We start from the raw sequence: 27,647 nt of genomic DNA on the forward strand, positions 1-27,647 counted from the left end.
CAGATTATCCTTTCTGTATCCGTTTCTTCTAATTTAAAAAAGTCTCATTATCCACAAAGCGAGTGGTTTTATTGGCAGTTCTAGTCACCTAATCACAGTGAGGATATTGTTGCCTTTGATTTTGGGCACTAGGCACCAGTCGGTAATGTTATGAGGAAAGATAAAGGATGTCAGGCTGTTCCTTTTGTGGAAAAAACATTTCAGGATGACCTTACCGAAATGTTATAAAGGAAATTGTCAAAGTTGATCCAAGCAAATTGTTTATTACACCAAAGGGACCAAACACCGAATATCTCCGAGAAGGTTAGAGGTCAGGCAGGAGGTCAGGCAGAACGTATTTTGTAAAACAAAGTGCAATAGACAAAAGAAATAAGTTTACAGGAAAGACCATTGAAGAAATCAGTTGGCATGGACTCAAGAACCAACTAAATGTGTTTGTGGAGAGCGAAAGGATTGAGGAACATGGTGACGGTGGGGATGAGATCAATTGAAAAGAAGTGGACTTGAGCCAAATGGCCTTTCCCAGTTTCTAATAATTATTCTACCAAACACTTTATTTGTTGTTCACATTGCCCAGATACAATATTATTAACGATATGATATCTACACATCTCTTTAGATATCAAGATTGCATTCACTGGCTATTAAAACAGGAGGAAGGGTTGAGCAAGGGAGGTAAGCAGTTCCACAGTTTTAATTTCCTGGGAAAGAATATTGCCAGAGCAACACAATAAACCCTGATTCTAGCACAGTGATTGTGCAAGATCCAGGAGTAAACGGATGTAGAATTGAATTTTGGGAGTTTAAAAGAAGAAAGTCAGTAGAACAATTAAGCTAATTTATTCTCTGCAGAAATATGTATTAAATCATAACACTACTTCATATGCTAATGAAGTCCCCAAAAGCTTGATGCATGTTTTCAATATTTTTTCTGTATTTGACTTGTTTCTCATTTTCCATTTCATTTTGAAACAATTTGAAACTTGCAGAGTGTGAATAACAGGAAACAGAGCAAAGAAAATGAAACCTGCATTTCAGCTCTCTGCTGGTTTCCAGGCGGCAGCCCTAGATCATCATCTCCAGGTGCAGTTCTCAGATGAGGTTGTGGTCTAACGTTTATTCTGAAGGCAATGAGTGTCGTCCGCCCCCAGAAATAAAAGTGTAGGTTTTATGCAGCACTCTTTCTGAGTCACTTAAACCTTCAAAGGGCCTTAAATTCTTGTATTATAACAAAGCAAGTCCAATGTGGTTTGTGATTGTAAAATGAAAACCACGTGGGCATTTGTAATCTGTTTTCAGCGTTGGCTGTGAGCAGTAAGCAGATATAAGATTAGTGTGTAAACTCAGTAAATCTCAATGTAGTACAGTCGCCTCTGAGTCAGAAGGTTGTGGGTTCAAGTCCCACTCCAGGGACTTGAGCACAAAAGTGAGGCTGACACTCCAGTCGCAGATGGACCTGGTGCAGCTCGAAAGGAAACTCCTGCATATCTGCATTATTTTTCCAGCTCTGAATGATGGGGATGTATGAAAGGCAGGCGTCTTCAGTACCAGGTGGGCACTGTTGTTCTCCCAACCAGAACTGCATTTTCCTAGCTCGGATGATTCCTGTCATCATCCAGGGCTGGAAAGGATCCTCAGGGGCCAGATCATCTGTACAGATACTCTTGCAGCTGATGTTTCTCTAGTGTTTCTATCAATGGGATATAATTTGAATGCATACAGCTCGGAAAAATATAATGCTGACATTGTTTTTCTTTTAGACTTTTGGCCAACCCTTTGTTCCCCATCTCTCCTGATTTTTGTTGGGTGTTCTCTGGAACCTCACCGAAGTGGCCAATCTTCATGTGAGAGTCTGGTCAATGAATGTGCACATTGCAGCCCATTCTGTCTTAACTGGATATACACACACATCCTGGCAATTGTAGCACAGAGACCGGCAATCAAACCTAGGACTTTTTGGTCTACACGGTTCAGTACCACAACATGGGTTTATGTGCACACTTTATTTGCTTTAAATAATACATAAAGCCCATTTCACGGATCTAAGCTTTAATGTTATACACTAATACACTGTGGCACAAGGAAACACACTGACTCCTGACATTGAATTTAATGGCGTGTTGAAGGAACAGCTAGTGATAATACTGAAGGAAAGTATGGGTAAATTCATTTTTTTGTACCAAATAGAGCTTCAAAGAAATTTGTGGACTGTCCAAAACAAAAAATATAATCTAATAAAGTTTATTCAGAAAAATGACAATTGATACCTTCATTTCCAGGTTTAGCAATGTTCAGAAAGTTCCTTTTCCAGGTCGAAAAATGCCTCAAATTTTAAATTCTCATCCTCATATTCAAATCCCTCTCTGGCCTCACCTTTCTGTACCTCTGTAACCTCCTCCAGCCTTACAACCCTCCAAGAACTCTGTTCCTCCAACTCTGACTTCTTACATGCTCCCCACTCCCATTGGTCCATTATTGGCAGCTGTGCCTTCGGTTGTCTAGGTCTTAAGCTCTGGAATTCCCTCCCTAAAGCTTTTCACCTCTTCATTTCTCTCTCTTCTCCTTTGAGATCCTTCTTAAAACCTACCTCTTTACCAAGCTTTTAGCTGTTAATATTTGGCTCAGTGTCAATTTTTTGTTTGATTGGGCTCCTGTGAAGCACCTTGGGATGTTTTCCTACATTAAAAGTGCTATATAAATGCAAGTCGTTATATAACACAGAACATGTGTTCTGGAACATCAACTTACATTTGTGACTAAAAAGATTTGCTCCATGACCCAGAATATCTATCATTAGAAGGTGAGCGTGCAACATTTCCAATATTAAAGGATTATGAATGTTTCTGCTTTAGAATGGATATTTCTAATTTGTATCACAGTTGCAGAAATGTTTGCAGTACTTACAAAATTATGCTTCTCTATTGACTAGAAAATAATATATGTATTTTAAAACTAAATCTACCTGTGACTTACTATTTAGAAATTGAAGAAATGCTCAACATATCTTTTATAGCAACAATATTATGCAGAAATTTTCATAAAATGTTACTTTCAATGTTAGTTTTAACAATACCTACCAACAGACAATTCATCTAAACATTTATATCAATCTTTAAAAAATGAGCATTAGTCTTCAATACTTCTTAAACACAGATCAGAAGTGCAATATTGTTAAAGTATATTGAAACAGACTGAAGAATCAACCCTCAAATTGACAAATCTGATGTATAAAGAAATAAAAACATCAAAATATTCAATGGCAAAAATTCATCACAGGCAATTCCCTGAAAAAAATAAATTAAACAGCGATTATAAATTAAAATACATCAATATATAAAGAAATTCAAGTGACTTGTAATATAATCAGAGAGCTTGTAAAATATAACACATTTGTTCATTGTTTGTTCAGAAATGTTCATTTTAAATGTTTGTAATGATATATTCGAGAGTTTTGCACTCAATTGTCCACTGCAGAAAAAGTAAATGTCCCCTCACAACAGATTTTAATAGTTGAGATAAGTTTTACAGTTCAGCTCTCAACAAATTGAAGTGTTATGTTCAGAAACTCTGTTTATGGTGAATATGTGAAAAGATTAATATGTTGAGCTTTACCTTAGTTTGAGACCCAAATGGCTGAAGTCATCAAACCGTTGAAAACCAAAGATTTAAGAAAGAGGATTCGCAAGGAGAATATAATTACTGGAAGTGAACGGGGCACCTCATCTTTAATAGAAAGAAAACAAAATGCGTTAGTGCAAAATTCAGAGCATTAAAACCATCATGGTGAAAAAAGACCTGGTTTATGTAAAACCAGTTGTGTCAGGGAGGAGTTACACCACAGTGTCTCCTTGGATAACTGGTAGGTTCCCAACTATGGTGGGACATATTCCTGCCTCCAATCATCACACCCGGTCAAACAGCCTTTCTTCCTCATCTCCAATATTTTTAGAACTAATAAATAAGTGTTCAAAGAAAACGAAAAACAATCACACAATTTCTTCTCCCAGGTTTCTCGCAGTAGTGACCAGGAGATTAATCTTCAATGGTTGTGGTAGTTGAAGGTCAATAACCTCAGCCCCAGGACATCGCTGCTGGAGTTCCTCAGGGCAGTGTCCTAGGCCCAACCATCTTCAGTTGCTTCATCAATGACCTTCCCTCCAACATAAAGTCAGAAATGGGGATGTTTGCTGATGACTGCACAGTGTTCAGCGCCATTCACAACTCCTCAGATAATGAAGCAGTCCATGCCCGCATGCAACAAGACCTGGACGACGTTCAGGCTTGGGCTGATAAGTGGCAGGTAACATTCGCGCCACAGAAGTGCCAGGCAATGACTATCTCCAACAAGTGAGAGTCTAACCACCTCCCCTTGACATTCATTAGGCATTGCCATTGCCGAATCCCCCACCATCAACATCCTGGGAGTCACCATTGACCAGAAACTTAACTGGACCAGCCACAGGGAAGGGCAATAAATGCTGGCCTTGCCAGCGACACCCACATCACATCTACGAATAAAAAAAAATTCCTGGAGACTGCAGGGCAATCCTGGAGAGTTGGCAACCCCAGATATCTCGCGACAATCTCACAGTAGCTGGGTTTCCAACAGTTACACTACAACCGTCGCTCAACCAACTTTAACAATGAAGGTTTAAAAACTTCTAGGGAATCGGCCCAATGTTAACAAGGAGCCCACAGGGGATCCCTCTTCACTAATTGGAAAACTTCACCAGTATCCTGAGATGAACTCTGCATGTCTTGGAAGCACTGATGCGCAAAGCTGCAATGAGCTTGTTGTGGGACTGGCAATGTAAGTTGACCCAGTTAGCTCGCCCCACTCTAAGAGCATGGTTACACTATAGCTGCCGGGATAGAGCAGCTCACAGCCAACAGACTCGGGATATTCTGCCAGCTCCAGGTGTCCGTTTAGCCAGTGGAAACATGGACATGTCATGTATAGTTCTGCTCAATGTTCTTCAAATACCAGTTGAATTTAAACGTTAAAAGGTTTGCTGGGCTAACACTAAAAAGCAACTAAAAATGAAGTTTGAATCACACCACATAGTTTGTGTCAATGTGAAGGTGAAGCTCTAGACTAACCAAAGCTTCACCTTCACATTGACTGAAGTAAAAAGAAGCCATTCTGGTTATATTGTGTAAAAGCAGCATTATGGGCCACAGTTGGAGACAGTGTTAAGGATGAACCCCGAAAAGACTCAGTGAAATGGTACTGTTTGGTACCAACCAGTAAATTAGCCTCCAGATTAAAGTATTGTAATAAACACTCATTACTTTGAACTAGTTTCACTCATTGAGCGAAGGACCACAGTTATGTTTTCTCGGGTTTTCTCAATCCACAACCGCCATTCTACAGCTGCTGCATTTTCCTCGCTATCGCTTTAGGCGTCATTTAGGAGTAGGCAAATATTTTGGTAAATTTATGATAAAATAGGAACACTAGTAATAAAAAAGACTTTCATTTATACAGCGCCTTTCACGATATCGGGGCCTCCCAAAGTGCTTTACAGCCAATGAAGTACTTTGGAAGTGTAGTCACTGTTGTAATGTAGGAAAAGCGACAGACAATCTGAGGTCACGTCCCACAAACAGCAATGTGATATCTACCGGTTTGTGTCTTTTGTAGGTGTTGGTTGAGGGATTAATATTGGCCAGGACATCGCCTGTACTCCCCTGCTCCAAGGCACACACCATCCCGATTTGGACATATATGGACCCTTTATGGTCTCCGGGTTAAAATCCTGGAACTCCCTCCCTAACAGCACTGTGGGAGTACCTTCACCACACGGACTGCAGCGGTTCAAGAAGGCGGCTCACCACCACCTTCTCAAGGGCAGTTAGGGATGGGCAATAAATGCTGGGCCTTGCCAGCGATGCCCATATCTCCAGCATGATTAATAATAAGAGAGAAAGTATGTGTATGTGTGATTTAGAAAGGCTTTTCATTCCCAATAACTAAGATATGCGCAACAACGCAAGAAGGAAGGAATATTCGAGTTCGAGTTCTGGTAGATGCCTCAATTTCTCGAATTCTTTGTGTAATCCTCCGTGTTAATTTGAAATGTTCACTTTTATCGCCTAGTTACCAAACGCGCGATATTCGAGATTCTACTATTTATAAACTGCTTTGAGGTGAAGATGAAAGATTTGAAATAGATATCGTTGTTTAGAATATAAGCCTGTAACATACCGTCATCAGAGTTCACCTGGAGACATTCCTTCTGCAGTTGTTGGGCTGTAAGAATTTACAAAGAAAGTAATAAATACACAGCTTGGTTCATCAGTGAGCAAAGTGTTCAAAACTTTCCTTTTCTATTTGAGGAAAGCGTCCAAAGCTTGAAAAATAACCAACATTAAAAAGAGATAATATGAGATTAAATAAAGTGTTTTTTGGATTTGGAGGACGAGCCTTGAACTGTGTTTCCGACTCTTTCCCGTTGCCAGGGTTGTATCCCAGTTCCTCTATGTCCTCTATTCCAGTCTATCTCAGCTCCGAACACAAAGATCAAACTGATCAGGCAGCATGACTGAAGTCGAGTTAGATGGCTGGGGAGGTCTACAATCCAAATGGTACTAAATATATTTTGCCACGTATATTAACATTATATTAGCATGTGCCCGTGTAATTAGAAGACTTTGCTTTATATGTTATCCTCATTAGCACTCATTATTTTAGCAGAGGGAGATTTAGTGAGGCAATGTCATAATAGAATTTAAACCAACCTTTCTCTTTTGACATGACTGATGTACTTCCCATGGAATGAGGCATATTCACTTGGCAGGTGTATGAGTTTCCATCGTCCCAGCTTTTTGCCGAGGTTGTCATTTGACTGACGAGGCTGTAATAGCCATCTTCCCCCACAGCCGCACCAAACTGCAGATGATCCCCTCGGATTAGTGAATGGCTGGGCACATTCCAGGTGACAACCAGAGAATCCGGGTAAAAGGATGTCAACAAACAGCCAAGGCTTGCGTTTCCCCCTCCCTGGATATCTGCAGCAGGGGGCGGCAGCAGGAACACAGAGGGGGCAGTGCTTGTGTGATCTGGAAATATTAAAACATCATCAGTGAGCAGAAAAACTGTTTTGAAAAGAAAAACTTGTAATGAAATAAATGATGGCGCTCCAACGGAATGTTGTCGGCACTAGAAACCATTTGGTCGAGTATTCCTTCCAGACAATGGTTTATAGAAAGACTTCCATTTAAATGACGCTCTTTTCACGACCTCCCAAAACGCTTTACAGCCAATGAAGTATTATAACTAATTTTGGTAAAATATTTCATCGGCATTCTCACAGAAATGCTTTCAAACTTTACAGTTTGACACCTGTAGATGTACAGTAACTGATGCGGCAAATTAATCGTTTTCCCAACTGTGGGGACATATTCCGACTTTTCACATAAGACCATTTTTCTCATTCAAGCACTGCGTTCAGATGTTACGCTTTATTTATAAATTGTAGTGTCCTTTTTATTGCCATTTTTTTGAGAAAATGAATGGAATTTATTGGGGATTAGTCTACATCAGACAATTCTGTTAAAAGGTAACGACGAACCCCTGAATAATTGAAGACCTGTAAAAGGCCACAGATATCACCTTAAGGATGTGCCGATATTAACATTACCCAAAGTTAAGTCGGAATTGGTAAACTATCAGAAAACCACGACACAAGCTAGCAACCCGAACCTTTGAAGTTTAATCACCTTTTAGGAAACTGTTGTCATTTTATTTACTTCACATTATTAACGGTGACGGATTTAATGCAAAATTTGAAATTTGCAAAAATTAGATCAAGAAATTCCAGGAATACTGGCATCTAATGAAGTTGTTATTTTCTTGTTTGGAAACTTTATATAAAGTATTGGATAAAGTAATATTGGTGATTGTATATACAGAGAAAGCCAATCTAAAGCACAACTGAATGAGTTAATGGAAATTATTTAAAAAGACATTAAACGGTACTAAAGGGTTAAGTTGGAGTTGCTCTGCAGAATTCACTTGTGACCTGGTGTGCCTGCTTTATGCAGCAAGAGAACCAGGCGGCGGTTAAAGCTCTGGCACATGAGAAATATTACTGTCGGCAGATGCAAATATTCTGGCAGGAAAGTGTGGAAAATATTCAAATAATTTTCCGCAGATCGTTCATAGGATCTGGTGTTTAGTTTTTAGGGGAATCATGGCAAAACAAATTAAAACTGATCACTTAATTAATACTGAAGGACAAATTTTATGTTAATTCTAAAAAGCCATTTTCTAAATTAAAAGCCCAGATTAAATTTAGCTTTTAATGGCCCTTTGCCGCAGGAAGATGGAGTTTTGGGGGTGGAAGGAGCGACCAGAGGAATGGTTCTGGTTGTTGTGCGGTGACTTGTGTTTGAATACATTTACGATGCACTTAGCGACCAGAGCAATTCCGCAACCCACTCCTCGTGAAAATTTATTTTATTCCCGCCAGTACTGTGAAAGGAAGACAGGTCAAGTCAGATGGCATATACAAAAAAAGTTGCTTTCAAACACAGTGTTGGCCCCAGGGATGAGGGACTTCGGTTACCTTGTTCTTAGAGCAGAGAAGATTGACGAAGGGTCATGACCTGAAACGTTAACTCTGTTTCTCGCTCCACAGGTGCTGCCTGACCTGCTGAGCATTTCCAGCATTTTCTGTTTTTATTTCAGATTTCCAGCATCTGCAGTATTTTGCTTTTGTATTATGATTGAGAGGAGATTTGATAGAGATGTTCAAAATCATGAGGGGTCTAAACAGAGTAGATAGAGAGAAACTGTTCCCATTGGCGGAAGGGTCGAGAACCAGAGGACACAGATTTAAGGTGATTGACAAAAGAACCAAAGGCGACATGAAGAAAAACTGTTTTACGCAGCGAGTGGTTAGGATCTGGAATGCACTGCCTGAAAGGGTGGTGGAGGCAGATTCAATCACGGCTTTCAAAAGGGAATTGGATAAGTACCTGAAAGAAAAAAATTGAAGGGCTACGGGAAAGGGTGGGGGAGTGGGACTAGCTGAAGTGCTCTTGCAGAGAGCCGGCACGGGCTCGACGGGCCGAATGGCTGCCTTCCGTCCTGTAACCATTCTATGATTCTATATAAAGACTTTAAATATATATTTAATATAATTGCCTAACATGTAACAGCAAAATAACTCTAACTTTTACCGCTGCACAATAGAGAGCATCCTGACGAACTGTATCACAGTATGGTATGGCAGCTGTAGCTACTATGACCGGAAAGCCCTGCAGCGGGTAGTCAAAACTGCCCAACGCATTACCGGCACCCGGCTACCGACCATAGAGCACATATACCAGAAACGCTGTTTACGGAGGTCACGGTCCATCATCAAAGACCCTACCCACCCCAGCCACAGTCTGTTCGCCCTCCTGCCATCTGGGAGATGCTACAGATGCATTCGCATCCGTACGACCAGATTTAGGAACAGCTTCTTTCCCAGGGCTGTCATCCTACTGAACTCCACAAATAAACTCTAAAGCCTGCACATCTGCCAATGCACTTTATTGTGGTTATGTTTATGTTAATGTATTACAAGCCAAATGTATGTTGAATGTTTAAATGTCTTAATCTAAATGTACACTCTCGGGAGCCGCAAGCCTACATTTTGTTGTACTGCACTTGTGCACTAACAGTGGCAATAAAAGTTGATTTGATTTGATTTGATTTAATTTGATTTGAAAAGGAATGCACAGACTAAGAAATGGGAAGTACTCTGATGTAGCATCATTATTTAGTGTTCTATAAAGCTTTTTACTGCTGTGCGTGGAATTTATTGGCGGGGAGGTTCAGGGGAGGATCAGACCAAAACATATTGAAGTTTTATAAAGTATGATGTAAACATCTTGTATAGCAGCTAGAATGTAACCATTAGCTCCAGGTGTTGATTACTGGTTCCTTTTCTAATGCTTTCATTATTGGGGATTATTGACACAGTTCAGAGCTTTACAAATTAAAAGGGAGCGAGGGAGGTGAGATCACAAGTCAAGATACAGAAAAGGCCATTGGGTCCCTGGAATTCCCAAACTCTCGCATCTTTATATCAGCCTGCATTCTGAAGGTCTCTAATATATTTGCCTCTGTTACCTACCTGCAGAATATTTAAACCATTTATCATTCTTTGACGAAGCAAATTGTCCCTATTATCGGTCTTAAATTTACTTTTCACTTATTTATAAATGTATTATGCTCTAATTTAATTTATGTTTCACTAACTGGCCACATTAACTTCAAAATCTGTGAAGACTGGAGTCACCCTGTTCTTTGGTGTTTTGGCAAAGTTTTGAGTGCACATTGATTCAAGTAGAGTATAACTGAGAGACAGCTCAGGATCTGGCTTGTGACTACACTTAAACCTAAAAAATAACATCCTTGAGCCCTCTGCCCTTCTAACTACTGCCCCATCTCTAACCTTCTGTTCCTCTCCAAAGTCCTCAGATGGCAGTTAAGAGACAACCGTGTTTCTGTGGGACTGGAGTCACATATAAGCCAGGTTTCCTTACATGAAGGACATTTGTTAACCCATTGTTTGTTTAAACTACAATCCGATAGGTTGGTATTCACTTTTTTTAAATGTTGAGATATTTCTTAAACCTGACTTCAAATTCGCAAACTGCCATGCCGGGACATGAACTCACATTCTCTGGATTGCCAGTCCAATAACACAACCACAACACTACCATACCCGTGTTATAATAAAGACTGAGTCGTCATGCAAAAACAATATATTTTTAAAGCCCTTAAGAGATCCGCTCTGGTTTTATTCAGCTCAGAAGGCAGGTCTTGACTCAACTCCTCATCATCCTCCATTTGAATTTTTGCACAAAAATAGCAGCGTAACTTCATCCTTAAAGAGTTTTGAAGTCAGTGTGGCAAGTTAATGAAATATAAATTTAAATTAGGGCATTGTTTGGATCTGGGGACCTTTTTCATCCTTAATATCTCACTTAATTTCACGTAAATGGCGTGAAAAACAGGGTTTAGTGCAAGTGATTGACTGAACAGTCATAAATAATCTCGAATTCGTTTACTATTTTAACTTTTATAAATTCACCACCTGAGCCAGTTTGATACATTGCCCGATTCTGTTCAGTTTAACTCACTGCGGAAACTTAAATGAAATGGATCTCCAATTCATGTTAGGACATTGGGACTAAAGTGATGGATTAGTGCGAGGTCATATTGATGAAGTAAATGTAAAACAAAACAAATTGTTTAAATTGGTAATTTAATTCATCCACAATTTATACAATTCATTTGACTAAAGTTAACGATTAGCAGAAGACTACAACACAGACCCAGCATAGACTACAACACACAGCCCAACATAGACATCAACACAGAGCCCAACATAGACTACAACACACAGCCCAACATAGACATCAACACACAGCCCAACATAGACTACAACACACAGCCCAACATAGACTACAACACACAGCCCAACATAGACATCAACACACAGCCCAACATAGACATCAACACACAGCCCAACATAGACATCAACACAGCCCAACATAGACATCAACACACAGCCCAACATAGACATCAACACAGACCCAACATAGACATCAACACACAGCCCAACATAGACATCAAAACAGACCCAACATAGACATCAACACACAGCCCAACATAGACTACAACACACAGCCCAACATAGACATCAACACACAGCCCAACATAAACATCAACACACAGCCCAACATAGACATCAACACACAGCCCAACATAGACATCAAAACAGACCCAACATAGACATCAACACACAGCCCAACATAGACATCAACACACAGCCCAACATAGACATCAACACAGCCCAACATAGACATCAACACACAGCCCAACATAGACATCAACACACAGCCCAACATAGACATCAACACAGACCCAACATAGACATCAACACACAGCCCAACATAGACATCAAAACAGACCCAACATAGACATCAACACACAGCCCAACATAGACATCAACACACAGCCCAACATAGACATCAACACAGCCCAACATAGACATCAACACACAGCCCAACATAGACATCAACACACAGCCGAACATAGACATCAACACAGCCCAACATAGACACCAACACAGCCCAACATAGACATCATAAGAACATAAGAAATAGGAACAGGAATAGACCATACGGCCCCTCGAGCCTGCTCCACCATTCAATAAGATTGTGGCTAATCATCAACCTCAACTCCACTTTCCTGCCCGATCTCCATATCCTTTAATTCCCCTAGTGTCCAAAAATCTATCTATCTCAGCCTTGAATATACTCAAAGACTCAGCATTCACAGCCCTCTGGGGGAGAGAAGTCCAAAGATTCACACTCCAGCCCGGGGAAACAACCTCTCAGCATTTACCCTGTCAATCCCCTTCAGAACAGAAACATAGAAACATAGAAAAATAGGAGCAGGAGTCGGCCATTCGGCACTTCGAGCCTGCTCCACCATTCAATATGATCATGGCTGATCCTCTATCTCAATACCATATTCCCGCTCTCTCCCCATACCCCTTGATATCTTTTGTGTCTAGAAATCTATCTATCTCCTTCTTAAATATATTCAGTTACTTGGCCTCCACAACCTTCTGTGGTAGAGAATTCCACAGGTTCCCCACCCTCTGAGTGAAGAAATTTCTCCTCATCTCAGTCCTAAATGTCCTACCCCGTATCTTGAGACTGTGACCCCTCGTTCTAGAACCCCCAGCCAGGGGAAACATCCTCCCTGCATCCAGTCTGTCTAGCCCTGTCAGAATTTTATACGTTTCAATGAGATCCCCTCTCATTCTTCTAAACTCTAGTGAATACAGGCCTAATCGACCCAATCTCTCCTCATATGACAGTCCTGCCATCCCAGGAATCAGTCTGGTGAACATTCGCTGCACTCCCTCTATGGCAAGTATATCCTTTCTTAGATAAGGAGACCAAAACTACGCACCATACTCTAGGTGTGGTCTCAACAAGGCCCTGTATAACTGTAGTAAGACGTCCTTGCTCCTGTACTCAAATCCTCTTGCAACAAAGGCCAACATACCATTTGCCTTCCTAACTGTTTGCTGCACCTGCATGTTTGCTTTCAGTGACTGGTGTACAAGGACACCCAGGTCCGTTTGTACATCACTATTTCCCAATCAAGCACCATTTAAATAATACTCTACCTTTCTGTTTTCCTACCAAAGTGGACTACTTCACATTTATCCACGTTATACTGCCATGTATTTGCCCACTCACTCAACTTGTCTAAATCGCCTTGAAGCCTTTTTGCATCCTCCTCACAACTCAAAGAGGCTTCAAGAATCTTGTATGTTTCAATGAGATCACCTCTCATTCTTCTAAATTTCAGAGAGTATAGGCCCATTCTACACAATCTCTCATCATAGGACAGCCCTCTCATCCCAGGAATCAATCTGGTGAACCTTCGTTGCACCGCCTCCAAGGCAAGTATATCCTTCCTTAGATAAGGAGACCAAAACTGTGCTCAGTACTCCAGGTGTGGTCTCACCAAGGCCCTGTACAATTGTAGCAAGACAGAGCCCAACACAGACTTCAACACACAACCTAACATAAACTTTACAGCAACGCCCGCTCGATATATTATTAAAGAAAGAGGTTGGTTATTGTATTTTGTAGGTTGGTTTGAGACCATGTTCCTGTTTATGATATCCTTATTTTAAATTGACTTTGTATATGCAGGTTGTTTATTGAAACAGTCCGTTTCCACAGCCGGATGATTATTTTGGGGAATTTATTCAGAGTGACTTGAGTATTTGGATCACGCTTTTTGAAACGTTTACTAATTTACCATAAGTTTTAGATTGATCCTAATTCCAAATATAGTATAACATCGACCCCGCAAAGAGAAACATCAGCCCGGAGCATTCCCTTTCACTCTCAGGATTTGGCATATATAATGATTTACACGTCATTATTTTGTCGCACTTAACAAATTCAGTAAAACAGGAACCGGGGTCACTCTGTGATTAATTCCACTCTTTAGTCTAGTCTGGCACTTTCGCTCTGGATCGTTGCGCCGGGCTTCCCGGCTCTTGGTACAATAAACCCGTCCTGTACCAGAATGGCAACTTTAATTGGACACAATACAGCCTTTCCTGGCTCAACATTGCGACCAAATTCCTCATTTTCATTTTTACAGCTAAACATTGAATAATGGTGTCAGTTGCATTGGTGATCCATTGACATGAACTTTGATTTGGAATGACTTTTTGCATTGTGTAGCTGAAACTTAAATACCGACAGACAGATATTAATCCAGCTCCCTGCTTTGCCTTTATTAATTGGCTCGAATGAAGAACAGTATCATGACTTTCAATAACATGCATACAATATGCTCTGATCTTTTAGAAATGATAATTTAGCAACAGCGATCAGTGTAGAAACGGTGCTGGGAATTGGACAACGATTGGAACTCTACAGCTATCCATGAGACGAGGGATGAACCGAAAACCTGGTAAAGGTTATTGGGTCTCCAATATGTCTGTGGGATTGTTTTAAACGTGTCTAGTTCACTATCCGCTAGCAGACAGTCTGAGGCAGCTTCCCATCCATCCCAGCTAATCTTTCTTCTTGTCTCATTTTCTCTTTTACAACTACACTTTTACAAACTACACATTTAAATTCCTGGTCCTAAAAATAGCAACATTGAAGGATTTTAATCATTGCATATTCTGGAAAGGAGTCATTCAGTGCGTTCCTATTACCTGCCACGACCTTCACGCTGGTTCCACTTCCAAAGATGAGCTTCACGGTGTCGCGAACATCTCGCTGTCAAACACCAAACCTTCCATTGAAAGAGCGCTGGCGAGGAACAAGCGCCCGAACCCACGCCACAATTCTCACCGATACCCGAGACTGCGGCAGAAATAAAAAGCAGGATCACAGCGAAGGCTGCGGGGACGTTGTCCTAGCAAAGGTCGCTGGCACTTCACACCAAAGCTCTCCGGCTGCCCTCGGGACCAATCTCCTGCTGAATTTGTCACGGGCTATTACACCGTGCTTGCTGTTGCCCCCCACGGCAGCACATCCTCTGACAAAAAGGTAAACCGTGGCACTGGTAAAGAGAATGGATCTTATCCCTTGGCCTCCACACAGCCACTCAGAAACCTGCTCTAAAAACACCAGCTACCGCCATATTACAGTAATTATTGGGGCTAGGCCTTAAACATATAGGTTTTATTTCTCATTCAGCCGATCATTACTCCTTTACACATCCCACCTGTTTACAGCTACCATTCGCCAGAGATGAAGACGGTGCAGACTCAGCACTCGATTGGATTAAAATACTTTCACATTAACGGGAAACTAGTTGCACATTTCCCTTCATCATCTCCACACTCCAATGTAACCAAACTCCTCCCAAGAAACATTGCTCTCGCACTGACTGTGGAACACCATTCTCTGACATGACATTTTGGGCGGGTGACTGTGAGCATTTATATCACTGTGGATCCCACACGTAGTTTTATCTTTGTACAAAAACCCAGTGCGACTCACTGAGCTCCAACTGCATTGAATGCCGATTTCCGTAAGAATCAAAGCTTTTACACACCCTTCGCTACACATCTCCCCTCTCCTCCTCGCCATGTTGTGACATTCCCCTGTTGGCATTGTCCTGAGGTGGGAGCACTCTCGCTCTCGGTAACACCTTGTCCATGGCACCGTTCCCTGTGGAGAGGGCCGGGAAACACTGACTGATCAATACTTTGTGGCATCATTTACGGAGATACTTTAAAAATCAAACGCCGGTAAGAACTATTCACAAAGGTCAATAATTATTCTGGAGCGACAGAAGAAACCGAGCTGCCCAGGGCTTGAGGGGTTTAAATTGAACATAAAATCCTGGAAATTTTAGGCTTAAAATTCACTTTAGTTGGTAAATGCCGTCACTTTCTGGATAATTGATGCTGCAGTCACACTATCGCCGGCCCCACCTTCGGTGCTGGGCTGGGCTCAGTGACATCACTATCACTTCTGAAGCAGAAGGTCAGCAGTTCAAGCCCCATCCTAGGGACTTGAGCACATAGTCCAGGCGGACCCGAGCTCTCAATTGTCTGACTGCTTGTCCAACATCCAATTCTGGATGAGCAGAAATTTTCTCCAATTAAATATTGGGAAGACCGAAGCCATTGTTTTCAGTCCCCGCCACAAACTCCGTTTCCTCGCCACTGACTCCATCCCTCTCCCTAACATCTGCCTGAGACTGAACCACACTGTTCGCAACCTTGGTGTCATATTTGACTCTGAAATGAGCTTCCGACCACATTTCCGCAGCATAACTTAGACCGCCTATTTCCACCTCCGTAACATTGCCCGTCTCTGCCCCTGCCTCAGCTCATCCATTGCTGAAACCCTCATCCATGACTTTGTTACTTCTAGACTTGACTATTCCAATGCACTCCTGGCTGGCCTCCCACATTCTACCCTACGTAAACTTGAGGATCCAAAACTCGGCTGCCCGTGTCCTAACTCGCACCAAGTCCCGTTTGCCCATCACCCCCTGTGCTCACTGACCTACATTGGCTCCCGGTTAAGCAACGCCTCAATTTCAAAATTCTCATCCTTGTTTCCCAATCCCTCCATGGCCTCGCCCCTCCCTATCTCTGTAACCTCCTCCAGCCCCACAACCCCCGATATCTGCACTCCTTTAATTCTGCCCTCTTGAGCATCCCTAATTATAATCGCTCAGCCATTGGTGATGTGCCTCCTGTTGCCTGGGCTCTAAACTCTGGAATTCCCTGCCAAAACCTTTCCGCCTCTCTTTGCTCCTTTAAGACGCTCCTTAAGCCTACCTCTTTGACCAAGCTTTTGGTCACCTGCCCTAACTTCTCCTTATGTGGCTTGGTGTCAATTTTTTTTGTCTTATAATACTCCAGTGAAGCACCTTGGGACGTTTTACTATGTTAATGGAGCTATATAAATGCAAGCTGCTGTTGTTGTTGACATTGCAGTGCAGTGCTGAGGGAGTGCTGCACTGTCAGAGGTGCCATTTTTCGGATGAGACGTTAAACCGAGGCCCTGTCTGCCCTCTCAGGTGAACTTAAAAGATTTGGTGTTCTGGTCAATATTTATCACTTGATCAATGTCACTGAAACAGATTATCTGGCCATTATCCCATTGCTATTTGTGGGATCCTGCTGTGCGCAAATTGGCTATCGAGTTTCTCTAGATTACAACAGTGACTTCACTTCACAAGTACTTCATTGGCTGTAAAGTGCTTTGGGGACTCCTGAGGTTGTGAAAGGTGCTACATAAATGTGGAGTTCTTTCTTTATCAGCTCCCTCATAATACTGATCTCATTCTGGAGTGGTGTAAACGGCCATTGGATTCAATACTCTGAGCAAGGAAGCAAAGTTCAGAACAGGTGCTGTTAAACATCTGTGCAGGCTTCCTTTACCTGACCCCAAACCCTGGCGAAATGTTCAACTCTTCCCCATTGCCAATTAGCATGACCATGTCATCAGTCAAAAGTAAATTAACAAAAGTGCCTCCTTTTTAAAAGGGCACAAACAATAAATACCAAATTTAAATAAAAACAAAGGAAACTTATCAAATTAAATGGCAATATTTTTCCAGATGTCCACAATGCCCTCCAGTCCCTGCGGTGCCCACAAGTCATGGGAGGCCTTCAGTGAATCCGGGTGCTCCGTCTCCAGGTGGCAAAATGTCCAAAGTTAGAAAAGACCCGACTCTCCTGCGAACCCCTTTCTATTGTTGGAAGCTGCGGCTGTTGGGCCACTGAATCCTTTGCTCTGGAGAAAAGGAACTTCGGATGAGATATTCCAGGATTCAAGATCATTAAGGGAACAGATACACCGGGATAAAAACAGAAAGCGCTGGAAATGCTCAGCAGGCCAGGCAGCCTCTGTGGACAGAGAAACAGAGTTAACGTTTCAGGTCGATGACCTTTCATCAGAACAGTCCATGATGTTACTCTGGAGGAGCTACAGAGAAGGGGGATCTTTTGGAGCAGAGGGGTCCTCTACTCGGTAGTGGGGAAAATGCTAGAATCTATTATAAAAGATGTAATAGCAGAGCACTTGGTAAGCAGTGACAGGATCGGACAAAGTCAACATGGATTTACAAAAGGTAAATCATGCTTGACTAATCTACTGGAATTTTTTGAGGATGTAACTGGTAAAATAGATAAGGGAGAACCAGCGGATGTGGTGTATTTGGACTTTCAGAAGGCTTTCGATAAGGTCCCACATAAGAGATTAGCGTGCAAAATTAAGGCACATGGGATTGGGGGCAAGGTATTGACTTGGATAGAGAACTGGTTGGTGGACAGAAAGCAAAGAGTTGGAATAAATGGGTCATTTTCCGAGTGGCAGGCAGTGACTAGTGGGGTACCGCAAGGATCAGTCCTAGGACCCCAGCTGTTCACAATATATATTAATGATCTGGACGAGGGAATTGGATGTAATATCTCCAAATTTGCAGATGACACAAAGCTGGGTGGGAGGGTAAGCTGTGAGGAGGATGTCGTGAAACTCCAGTACGATTTGGACAGATTGGGTGATTGGGCAGAAACATGGCAACTGCACTATAATGTGGATAAATGTGAGGTTATCCACTTTGGTGGCAAAAACAGGAAGGCAGATTATTATTTGAATGGCAATAGATTGGGAGAAGGGGAAGTGCAAAGAGACCTGGGTGTTCTTGTGCACCAGTCGCTGAAGGTCAGCATGCAGGTGCAGCAGGCGGTTAAGAAGGCAAATGGTATGTTCGCCTTCGTAGCAAGAGGGTTCGAGTACAGGAACAAGGATGTTTTGCTACAGTTGTACAGGGCCTTGGTGAGACCGCACCTTGAGTATTGTGTGCAGTTTTGGTCGCCTTACCTGAGGAAGGACGTTCTTGCCATGGAAGGAGTGCAGCGAAGATTCACCAGGCTGATACCTGGGATGGCAGGAATGACGTATGAGGAGAGATTGTGTCGATTGGGCTTATACTCACTGGAGTTTAGAAGATTGAGAGGGGATCTCATCGAAACCTATAAAATTCTGTCAGGCCTGGACAGACTAGATGCAGGAAGGATGTTTATGATGGGCCGGGGAGTCCAGAACCAGGGGTCATAGTCTAAGGTTAAGGGGTAAGCCATTTAGGACTGAAATGAGGAGGAATTTCTTCACCCAGAGAGTGGTGAACCTGTGGAATTCTCTGCCACAGAGGGCGGTGGAGGCCAGTTCATTAAATATATTCAAAAAAGAGTTGGGTATATTTCTTAAGGCTAAAGGGATCAAGGGATATGGGGAGAAGGCAGGGACAGGGTACTGAATTTGGATGATCAACCATGATCTCATTGAATGGTGGAGCAGGCTCGAGGGGCCGAATGGCCTGCTCCTGCTCCTATCTTCTATGTTTCTATGTTTCAAGGTGGAGCAAGCAGAGTAAGGTAATGCTGTCTCACCTGACGGTGTGAACCTGGGGGCCGGTGAGGGAGGAACTTGCTGGATTCCGTTAGGTTGCTGAGAAAATAACTCACCTATTCTCCACAGATGCTGACTAACCTGCTGAGTGTTCGCAGCATTTTGTGTTTTTGCTCCTTAGAACTCAGTGTAGTGTGTGACTTTGAGGAAGTCCTTATTGGATTTTTGATGTCTGGTCACTATCGCACTGAATTACATTCACCAATTATGAAAAACCATTTTCATAGATTTAATAGAGGTGTTCAAAATTATGAAGGGTTTTGATAGAGTAAATAAGGAGGAACTGTTTCCAGTGGCAGGAGGGTCGGTGACCAGAGGACACAGAGTGAAGGTAATTGGAAAAAGAACCAGAGGCGAGATGAGAATTTTCCACAGCGCGTTGCTGTGATCTGGAATGCACTGCCTGAAAGGACGGTGGAAACAGATTCAATAATAACCGTCAAAAATGAATTGCATAAAATTGCAGGTCTATGGGGAAAGAGCAAGGCAGGGAGACCGATTTGATTGCTCTTTGAAAGAGCCGGCACAAGCACGGAGATCCGAATGGCCTCCTTCTCTGCCCTATCATTCTATCAATCTATGACTTCGCTATAAAACACCTGAACAATAACACGACTAGAGAAGGGTATGTTGAGGCGGAGCTCTGCGCCCTGTTGGGATTTTGTGTGAATACTCGCCTGTTTGCACCGCTGTGCTAAACTAGCAGCGCAGAAATACACGGCGCTGTCGCCCAGGCGGAGCGAGGTTAAAATCAGGCCGCAGTTACGAATCTCTGGTCGAAAAACATTGAACCTTGCGGGAATTTCCGAAGTCCTCTGCTTCTGTGCTCCATATCCTCGCTCAGAATACACGATGAAATTCAAGCTTTCTCCTGGACTCTGCTTATACCAGTAAATGTAATCCCAGGAAGCGGTCTGTGTGCAGTTTATTTCCACAGCCTGTCCCACAAACACTGAGGCAGCAGGAGATTGTGTGACAATATTGTCAGGAGCGGCGCCTGAGTGATGAAAACATTCAATGAGTTAGTGAAATTCTGTCCCTTTAAAAAGTTTTATTATAAACCGAACTATTTCCTCACAATCAATGGAAGAGTAATTTCTTAAATAAACTGTAATCTACAATCGAGCGTTGTGTTAAACACCGAGGCCCTGCTATAATACTCACGAGCCCATGACAGAAAGATGAGGACAATGAATTGACTGGGCTGCATCATTTCAGACAGGGTGAGGCTGGGACAGTGAGTGCTCCTTTATACACACAGCACTCCGCCAAGGAGCTTCCGTTCAACGCTGCGGTCAGACTGACAAACTCCTCTCACTCTTCAGCTGGTTTAATGTACAAGGTAAATAACACTGGCCACTCTGCTTACTTCAACCAAACCCAATCCGGAATTGTAACTTTAATGGGCTCTTTTGTTTTAATATTAGCTGTGAGGTATAAATGTTCGTATCATCTAAACCAGCCAACTCAAAGAGAACTGAAGAAGATCGCAGCTTTTAAAAGGGGTCATTGACCTGGACCTTTGACTCTGTTTCTCGCTCCACAGATGCTGCCTGACCTGCTGAGTATTTCCAGCACTTTCTGTTTTTATTTTTGAATAAATTCCTGTTTCGGCTCCTCAGACACTCGGGTCGAATCTGCCTTGGACATTCAGTGAGTGTGAGAGAGCGCGCAGAAACAATGCCATGAACATTTATCACTCTAACTCAAGGCTGAATTCAGTTGTATATTCGCTGCAATAAAGTAAATGGTAAATGCCAAGGTGCTGACAAGCAACGGGGGATCTCGCAGATTGCTGAGCGTTAGGAGCTAACGTCCCAGAGAGAGATATAAAAGTCAAAGATAAGGGGAATCTCCGGGGAAGTTCATCCTGCACCACAGTCAATCTGGTCTCATGGTATCGAACTGAACTTTGAATAACCCCAGTGTCTTTGCCTGTATTCCCTGCCTTGTAGATTATTCGGAATGTTTAACAAATCATCTGACTTTCTTGGCTTTGTATTAAAGCAACAACAACAACAACACCAATTTGCATTTATATAGCACCTTTAACGTAGTAAAACATGCGAAGGCACTTAGAATGGGCTAAGTTAAATAAAGCACGCTGACTCCCACATTTGACAAGTACAATGTTTTCCTGATAACTGTTGAAATTTACTCTTCACTTATTTGAGTTTTGTCCGCTGCCTCTACTTTTCGGATTAACATTAAAATATTAAACTGAGTTCAGCATGTCTATAGCAGTTAATATACTTCATTGTCGTCTCCTTTATCCATCTTCTTCTTAACCTGGTGGGTTTAATCTTCTCCAGGTTTTCCTTATACTTCATCCCTTTTTCATTCGGGACCTTTGTGTTTGCTTTTATTTGTTTCTGAGATGTGGGCAATGCAACATTTATTGCCCATCCCAAATTGCTCTGAAGAGATTAATAGTCAATCACTGGAGCCACCACGTGTAGGCCAGAGCAGGTAGAGGCGAGAGATTCCCTTATCTTTTTGAATGCAGCAAAGTTAACCAAAAGTTCGCTATGACACAGGAGAAACATGTGCACCATTTAGTTCTTGGTGTCAAATCAGAGCAAGTAAGTAACTTGAAACTAAGAGAACCTTTGGGAAATAATGGCCACGAACTAATTAGGTTGATGTTGAAAATAGATGAAGGAAAGGAAGAATTCAAGATAAAGGGCTGGAAATTAGCTAAATGGAGTGGCATGAAAGGAGATCTGGCTCGGATTTACTGGTTTTGCTTTGGAGTTAGCTCAGGCCTTCACAGCTGATTTACATTACACAAATTTCGCACCTGTGCAAAGTCAGAATCAGATTTACACCAATGTTAAACTTGTGTAAATACACCATAGATGTCAATGTGGGAGTCAGCGTAATCTCTTCAACCTAGCCCATTCTAAGTACCTTGGGATGTTTTACTGTGTTAAAGGTGCTATATAAATGCAAGTTGTTGTTGTTGTTGCTGTAACACAAAGCCAAAAAAGTCAGATGATTTGACAGGAAACAGGAAACAGTAAAGCTGTCTAGCTATCTCCCACTCACCACACTCACGGTTTCATAACATGAGGTTTCAACTAAATAAAAGTTAAGCTTTTATATAGTTGTTGTTACATTTTGTATGTTGTGAAAGAGCAGACCCCATCAGTACTTCACAGCACCGAAAGGTGAGTGGGAGAATGTTCAGCAACCTGGGATGTGGAGGGTATCTGTGTGAATTGTTGTTCTATACTTGCTCTGTAAAGATATACATTCTGTTCAAGTGTTCCTATGTTCCCTATGTTCCTATGCTTGACCTACTGTTGGAATACTGAATAATTCCCAATTCATTAACAGGGAGTGAGTATAGAACACACAACACACATAAAGGAGAGAGAGTAGCCGGCTTTTTAATACTCAGAAATGTGAGTGACACATAACTAAATTAGAGATGCCTGGGCATGTGCATTGCTCTGAGTTTTCGAAGTCCCAGTTGCCTTACTGTGTGCAACACAGTTTAACGTGATTTGCTGCAATTGAGGGGATATTATTCAATAGGTCTCAGGAGTTTGACCTCTGACAGCAGGTCAAGTGCAGCTATGGCCTCAGTTGTGCTTGGTTTGCTGCTGTTATACTAATGATGCCCGCTGTGTACTGGTGTTGGGATCTGATTCTGTGCCAGCGAATCCTCTGAGCTCAGCCATGTAACTGTGTTTGCTCTCATCAGCTTTGAATGGACCTGGAGATCCACTTACTGCCTCTCAATGGATTCATGTTTGAATAATAAACTTTCTGCAGAAATGATACAGAGATCTTTGCTCACCACAAGGATTTTAGGCATTTCTAAGAAAATGTAACTTGTCTTGGATTATTGTCAAAATATTCTTTAAACTGAAATATTTATTCCTTGTTTCAATTATCAGTATGCCTGTTTGATGTAATTCTTCTGAAGTCACCTAAACAACAACAACAACAACCTGTATTTATATAGCACTGTTAACGTAGTAAAACATCCCAAGGTGCTGCACAGGAATATTGTAAGACAAAAAATTTGACACCGAGCCACATACAGATAAATTAGGGCAGGTGACCAAAAGCTTGGTCAAAGAGGGAGGTTTTAAGGAGCATCTTAAAGGAGGAAAGAGAGGTAGCGAGGCGGAGAATTCCAGAGCTTAGGGCCCAGGCAGCAGAAGGCATGGCCACCAAAGGTTGAGTGATTATAATCAGAGATGCAAAAGAGGGCAGAATTAGAGGAGTGCAGATATCTCGGGGCTGAAGGAGATTACAGAGATAGGGAGGGGCGAGTCCATGGAGGGATTTGAAAACAAGGGTGAGGATTTTGAAATCGAGGCACTGCTTAACCAGGAGCCAATGTAGGTCAGCGAGCACAGGGGAGATGGGCGAACGGGACTTGGTGCGAGTTAGAACACGGGCAGCCGAGTTTTGGATGACCTTAAGCTTATGTAGTGTGGAATGTGGGAGGCCAGCCAGGATTGTATTGGAATAGTCAAGTCTGGAGGTAACAAAGGCATGGATGAGGGTTTCAGCAGCGGATGAGCTGAGGTAAGGGCAGAGACGGGCGATGTTACGGAGGTGGAAGTGGGCGGTCTTTGTTATGCAACGGATATGTGGTCGGAAGCTCATTTCAGGGTCAAATATGACACCAAGGTTGCGAACAGTGTGGTTCAGCATCAGTCAGATGTTAGGGAGAGGGATGGAGTCAGTAGCTAGGGAACGGTCTTCCCAATATTTATTTGAAGAAAATATTTGCTCATCCAGAACTGTATGTCGGACAAGCTGTCTGTCAATTTAGAGACCGTGGAGGGGTCGAGAGACGTGGTGGTGAGGTAGAGCTGGGTGTCGTCAGCATTCATGTGGAAACTGACGCTGTGTTTTTGGATGATGTCGCCAAGGGGCAACATGTAGATGAGAAATAGGAGGGGCCAAGGATAGATCCTCGGGGACACCAGAGGTGATGATGCAGGATTGGGAAGAGAAGCTGTTGCAGGTGATTCTCTGGCTACGATGAGATAGATAAGAATGGAACCAGGCGAGTGCAGTCCCACCCAGCTGGATGACGGTGGACAGGCATTACCAAGGATTTAATGAAAACATTGGACCCTCCACAGAACAGGTTTGAGGCTGGTTTTATGAAAATGGTGAATGAAACTGCTCCAAATGGTGTAGTGTAATTGGAATGTAAGTGTCTCAAGTCAATGAAGGTTCTAAGATGCAACTTGTCCAATTAGCAGTGTGTTTATTCTGTAGCTACCAGTCTGAGAGTGCCGTGTGTAGGAGCGATCTCAGTGCATGCCTTAATACACACATGGAAAGCACTCCCTTCCAACAGAGAGACATTTAAATGTTCAGAGACCATTTAATTCCGGTGCCACATTTTGTCTGGTCCTGCTCTGTCAGGGGAATTGTGGTGTGGCGGGACCTCTGTCCACCTGTTGTTTGTGACTCTGACCGTAGCCCACTTCCAGGTTTTAATTGCTTCCCACCGAGGAAGTGGCTCACCCCACTCTGTGCCTCAACTGATGGTTCAGTTAAGAGCAGGAGATTGCTGTACGGGGAACTATGGACTTACTACTGTGTAGTCACAGTGATTGCCGTACAATGTGCTGCAGGACCATACCGACCAGCTGTAATTTGTCTGAGGGATTATATGAATCCACTATTTTCACACTAAACCCTTTCAGAGTGTATCTGCAAATGTCCATCCCGGTTGACCACCCCCAATGTTAATTTGTTTGCTTATAATGCTTGCTTTATATTAAAATATTGCTTGGGAAAAGCAAACCACTCAAAAATACAGATTATATTATGACTATATAAAGTTTAATAGCGTTTCACAAAGCAAAAATAATTTGGTATCATCCTTAAAAGCATTTTTCCCAACAAAATACAACATTGATCTCCTGACATAACAGCAGCAAAATGATCTGTTCAGCACAGATGTTTTTTTGCTGGAAATATTCTTTGCATGTTTAGCAATTGAGTGCAGACTTGCATCCTGCACACAAATGGCACAGGCAGATTTTGGTTAAAGGTGCTGAACTCTGTTTCTCTCTCTATAGCTGTTGCCTGACCTGCTGAGTATTTCCAGCATTTTCTGTTTTTAGTTCAGATTTCCAGCATCCGCAGTATTCTGCTTTAGGAATTGTGTAGTTGAAGTTTTCTTCCTCTGTTCATTTTCCGTTTCCTCCTTGAAGGTTGTTTTAATAATGATGAGCGATGTTATTGTTTGCAGGATTGATTGATTTGGTGAGTGTGAGGCAGCTGCATTAACACTCAGTGACTGGTCACATGACACAATCATTTGATGTCGGTCACTGTATATTCTGCACTTGTGTTCGAGCGCAGAGTTGCACAGTGTGGTTTATTTCCTCTTGCCTTGGCGATTCCTATCTGTGCTGCAGAATTGTGCAAAGTGCCACAACTCTGAGGCAACCATGACACAGATGTAGGAATGTATGATGTAGGTAAAGTCGCTGATATGCTTAGGTAGCTTTACATAGGCTAACCTATTAGCCAGTCACAAAGTAGGAAATGCGAGACCAGATGAAAGCAACAAGAAATGGCGAGCAAGAAAGAAGGAAATGGGAGGAAAACTCGTCTAACTCCACTCAGTGAAATAGATGGATTTACGAGCATTATGATAAGAGAAAAGTTATTGGAGGGATTCCTGGAGCGAAGGTAACTGTTGCCGTTGCGTTAGAAGCTGAGGATAACTCCGGTTTGGTGCCGGTATTTCTCTCAGCACACGAACAGCATCGAGAATGTTGGCCCCTTTTGACGTCTGTAATGGGGGATTGGGATATGTTATTGTTGTGTGGAACTGGGATTTGAATAGAGCCATTTTGGCATCAGCGCACATCAAAAACTGCTGCTGATTGACATGAAAGTGATAGTGGGGCAAATCATGTGGTCCTGATGGAGAGGTGGGGCCATTGCTCCGTGCACATTGCGAGCATCTGTTACGCTTATTGCTGACCTGGTGCCGTAAAATGTAAATAGATTCTCAGCCTTCCCAGGGCATGACATGTTGGGGCTGCGCAGGGGTCAGGGTGGAATATCCGTGCCTGTAGCTCTTAAAAGGTGGCCATTAAAGAGAAACTGGCTCTCAATCTGAATAATATTTGAAGCAAGGCGCAGAGGCAGAACAACAGCAGTCCAAGATGTTACTCTGGAGGAGCTACAGGTAAGGGAGATCTTTTGGAGCAGAGGGTCCTCTACTCAAGGTGGAGCAAGCAGAGTAAGGTAATGCTGTCTCACCTGACGGTGTGAATCTGAGAGCCGGTGAGGGAGGAATTTGCTGGGCTCCGCTAGGTTGCTGAGAAAATAACTCACCTGTTCTCCACAGATGCTGACTAACCCGCTGAGTGTTCGCAGCAGTTTCTGTTTTTGTTCCTTAGAATTCGGTTTTGTGTGTGACTTTGAGGAAGTCCTTATTGGATGTTTGATGTCTGATCATTGAATTACATTCACCAATTATGAAAAATCTTTATGGTTTAGAAACTATAGCCATAAACACCTGAACAATAACACGACTAGAGAAGGGTGTGTTGAGGCGGAGCTCTGCGCCCTGTTGGGATTTTGTGTGAATACTCGCCTGTTTGCACCGCTGTGCTAAACTAGCAGCGCAGAAATACACGGCGCTGTCGCCCAGGCGGAGCGAGGTTAAAATCAGGCCGCAGTTACGAATCTCTGGCCGAGAAACATTGAACCTTGCGGGAATTTCCGAAGTAAACTGTTTCTGTGCTCCATATGATTGCGAATACACGATGAAATTCAAGCTTTCTCCTGGACTCTGCGTGTACCAGTAAATGTAATCCCAGGAAGCGGTCTGTGTGCAGTTTATTTCCACAGCCTGTCCCACAAACACTGAGGCAGCAGGAGATTGTGTGACAATATTGTCAGGAGCGGCGCCTGAGTGATGAAAACATTCAATGAGTTAGTGAAATTCTGTCCCTTTAAAAAGTTTTATTATAAACCGAACTATTTCCTCACAATCAATGGAAGAGTAATTTCTTAAATAAACTGTAATCTACAATCGAGCGTTGTGTTAAACACCGAGGTCCTGCTATAATACTCACGAGCCCATGACAGAAAGATGAGGACAATGAATTGACTGGGCTGCATCATTTCAGACAGGGTGAGGCTGGGACAGT

At 42.5% G+C, this 27,647-nt stretch overlaps 1 protein-coding gene across 1 annotated transcript; it reads right to left on the bottom strand.

Annotated features, from left to right (window-relative positions):
- Positions 1-788: 788 nt before the first annotated feature.
- Positions 789-27,618, bottom strand: LOC147100921 (immunoglobulin lambda-1 light chain-like). The gene is made up of 7 exons (XM_085967538.1): positions 27,573-27,618; positions 27,112-27,405; positions 14,766-14,825; positions 6,742-7,062; positions 6,209-6,253; positions 3,613-3,723; positions 789-3,284 (listed from the first exon to the last, which is right to left on the bottom strand). The coding sequence occupies exons 1-6, from the start codon at positions 27,616-27,618 to the stop codon at positions 3,614-3,616; spliced, it is 876 nt and encodes a 291-aa protein (XP_085823664.1). The 3' UTR covers positions 789-3,284; position 3,613.
- Between the last annotated feature and the right edge of the window lie 29 nt (positions 27,619-27,647).

Source organism: Somniosus microcephalus, chromosome 25, assembly GCF_052327205.1.
Source record: "Somniosus microcephalus isolate GS21.2 chromosome 25, FLI_Smic_1.0, whole genome shotgun sequence".
Lineage (NCBI taxonomy): Eukaryota > Metazoa > Chordata > Chondrichthyes > Squaliformes > Somniosidae > Somniosus > Somniosus microcephalus.